Consider the following 3,153-nt stretch of genomic DNA (forward strand, 5'->3'; position numbering starts at 1 on the left):
CAACACTTTTTTTTTTGGTGTGAAATTTTGCCAAGCCAGCTATGATTTCCCCACCTCTACTTATAACCATCGATTTTCTGACATGCAGAATGTGTGCTTCTTGACTCTTGGTGGGGTTGTTGTGTGAACCACCCACTTGGCTTTCCACCAGAAACACCCACAAGGCAAATTCACACCTTTGTGTCTGAGCTGGAGGTCAGGATAGTTGACTATCAGTGATGTTTTAAAAACTGATCATGCCGTCCCTCTGGCTAACATTCCTCCTAAGGGGCTAAGGTCCCAGCTGTCTCACCACAGAGGGGAACGTGCATTTCTTGAGGTCCTGCTCTTCCTCTCCTGCACCTACACATGTGCTTTTTGTCTGAAGTGTTTGTTTTCTTCTTTTAGCTAACTAACTGCCACTGTTTCTGGAAAATTCAGTCCGAGAGGTTCTCCCTCTGAGAAGCTTCTCAGTCAGCCTGGGCTGAGGAACCAGCCCCTTCCTCAGCGCTCCGTGGCTCTGCACTTCTCAGGTGATACCAGGAGGACTGACTGCTGTGCTGCTTTCCCTTCGAGGCCGTCAGCTGTCTGGGGGCAGGGACTGCACCTTGCTGAGGTCAGATTCTGGATGCCGGACATCTGTGCATTCGAGAAGTGTTTGTGTTAGTCAACGGGAACAATAGACTTGCCTCTGCCTTCATCTCATTCACAAATCTCACCTTTTGAATTTGACTGAAGGAAACATTAAGACCCGAGGAAGTGGATAGAATGTTTGGGGAAGGGCACACAGTGTGGAGAGCATGAAGGGCAGGGGTTCAAGTCCTGTTTTTGTCACATGGTGTCTCTAAGAAATGAGTTTTATCATCTCACCCTTCTATCTGTTCTCGAACTTTCCCAGCTGTAAAATGTGTATAACAAGGATATTCATCACTTGTGTGAAAATGAAGTAAAATACAAACCACGTGTAAAAATGCTTGTTGCGTCATAAGCGTTAGCGGTTGTTAACTTTAGAGTAGTATCCCCAGAAGTGGCAGTTGGAGTAATGAAATGCTGCCTTTAAATTTAAAAAAAAAAAAAAAACAATAAATACAAATGAAGTTTTGAGTTGGGTTTGGCAGTCACCTGTCCCCATGTTTGTCTCCCTTCCTCCCTCCCCCACCTCAGCCTTCCATGGAATCTCACAACCACTCGAGCTTGGCTGAGTTCGTGCTCCTTGGTTTCCCCAAAGTGGGCCACATCAAGGGCTGGCTTTTTGTCCTGCTGCTGTCAGCATACCTGTTCACTATCTGTGGGAACACACTCATCTTCTTAGTCATACGACTGGACGCAGCCCTACACACCCCCATGTACCATTTCATCAGTATACTTTCCTTCCTGGAACTTTGGTATACAGCCACCACCATCCCCAAGATGCTGGCCAATCTGCTCAGTGAGAAGAAGACCATTTCCTTTGCAGGGTGTCTCCTTCAGACCTACTTCTTTCACTCCCTAGGGGCCTCTGAATGCTACCTTCTAACAGCCATGGCCTACGACCGATACCTGGCCATCTGCCGGCCCCTCCACTACCCTGCAATCATGACCCCGGCACTCTGTGGCAAGATGGCTGCTGCTTGTTGGACTTGTGGCTTCCTGTGTCCCATTTCTGAAGTCATCCTGGTGTCCCAGCTCCCCTTCTGTGGCTATAATGAAATTCAACACATCTTCTGTGACTTTCCACCTCTGCTGAGCCTGGCCTGCAAGGACACAGCCATTAATGTCCTCGTGGACTTTGCCATCAACGCCTTCATCATCCTTATAACCTTCCTCTTCATTATGGTTTCCTACGGAAGAATCATTGGTGCTGTCCTGAAAATAAAAACAGCTGCAGGGAGAAAGAAGGCCTTCTCCACGTGTGCCTCACATCTCACTGTGGTTCTCATCTTCTTTGGCTGCATCATCTTCATGTATGTGCGCCTAAGGAAGAGCTATTCTCTGACCCTTGACCGGACACTTGCTGTGGTCTACTCTGTACTGACACCACTGGTCAACCCAATCATCTACAGTCTTCGTAACAAGGAACTCATTAAGGCCATCAGGAGGACCATCTTCCGGAAAGGCGGGGGAGCCAGTCCCACTCACCACTGACCCTTTACCAAGGTCTGTCTTCCACTTCAATGTTGGCTCATTCAAGCTCTATGGGCCTTTGTCTTGACCTTGAGTAATCTTCCCACTATCACACATGCTATGGACCTCATCCCCTTTTGTCTTCTCAAAGGCATAGTTTACGTTTTTCTTTAATTTCCTGTATCTTTACTGTTTTCCATTTTTTACTTGATCAGTGCTTTGAACATTTAAGAATACTTTAGAATTTCCCTTCTTAACAAGCACACATATTTCCTTGGCCTACATTCTCAGCCCGCTAGAGGTCTATGTCTCTCTGCTCCCATTTCCAGTTAAACTTCTCCATGTGATTATTGCAATCTACCCCCTCTTCTTCACTTCCTACCCACTTTACAACCCATTGCCATCTGGAATTGGCTCAGACCTTTCCCAAAAACACTTTGCCAAGATCATGATGATCCCCAGGCTGAATCCATGAGACCGTTTTTGTCTTTCCTCTTTCTTGACCTCTCGACACACGTGACCAGTTCTTCCTTCTCAAAAAGGTTGGTCTCTCAGCTTCAACTGCATCATTATCTCTTCATTTTCTCCTTATTCCTCGAATCCATCTTTTTATCTTTTTGGTCCTATCTTATTAAATGCTTGAGTTATTCTTGGCTCCAAGAATGTTGCACTGTTTCCCCCCAGTGTTTCATTTGGTTCCCTTCTCATCGTGTGAGTGATGTTCTGATGTCACATTCCAGTGACATTATCGTGGAGAGGATAATGTACATGGTCACCTAGTGCATGTTATCTAATGTATGGGACTCCTTTTTCTCTTTGAAGTTATGTTTGTTTCCTTCTAAATATGTATCACAATTTATATGCATATATGCAGATAAAGAGATCAAAATAATATATAATTTGTTGTTCTTTCTTACAATCTATAAATTGCATTTTGTTTGAAATCATGCCAGTTTTGTTACTTGCTATATGTCCAGAATCTAACAAGTGTCTAAACTTGCTGAGTATCAGTAAAAATGTCAAGAGTGAAAAATATAATGAATCTGACCCACTGCTCTCACTAACACATTC

At 44.8% G+C, this 3,153-nt stretch overlaps 1 protein-coding gene across 1 annotated transcript; it reads left to right on the forward strand.

Moving 5' to 3' along the window:
• Positions 1-1,149: 1,149 nt before the first annotated feature.
• On the forward strand, positions 1,150-2,103 carry LOC131815258 (olfactory receptor 6N2). The gene has a single exon (XM_059146971.1). The coding sequence runs from the start codon at positions 1,150-1,152 to the stop codon at positions 2,101-2,103; it is 954 nt and encodes a 317-aa protein (XP_059002954.1).
• Positions 2,104-3,153: the final 1,050 nt, after the last annotated feature.

The sequence above is a fragment of the Mustela lutreola genome, chromosome 14, assembly GCF_030435805.1.
Source record: "Mustela lutreola isolate mMusLut2 chromosome 14, mMusLut2.pri, whole genome shotgun sequence".
NCBI classification, from domain to species: Eukaryota; Metazoa; Chordata; class Mammalia; order Carnivora; family Mustelidae; genus Mustela; species Mustela lutreola.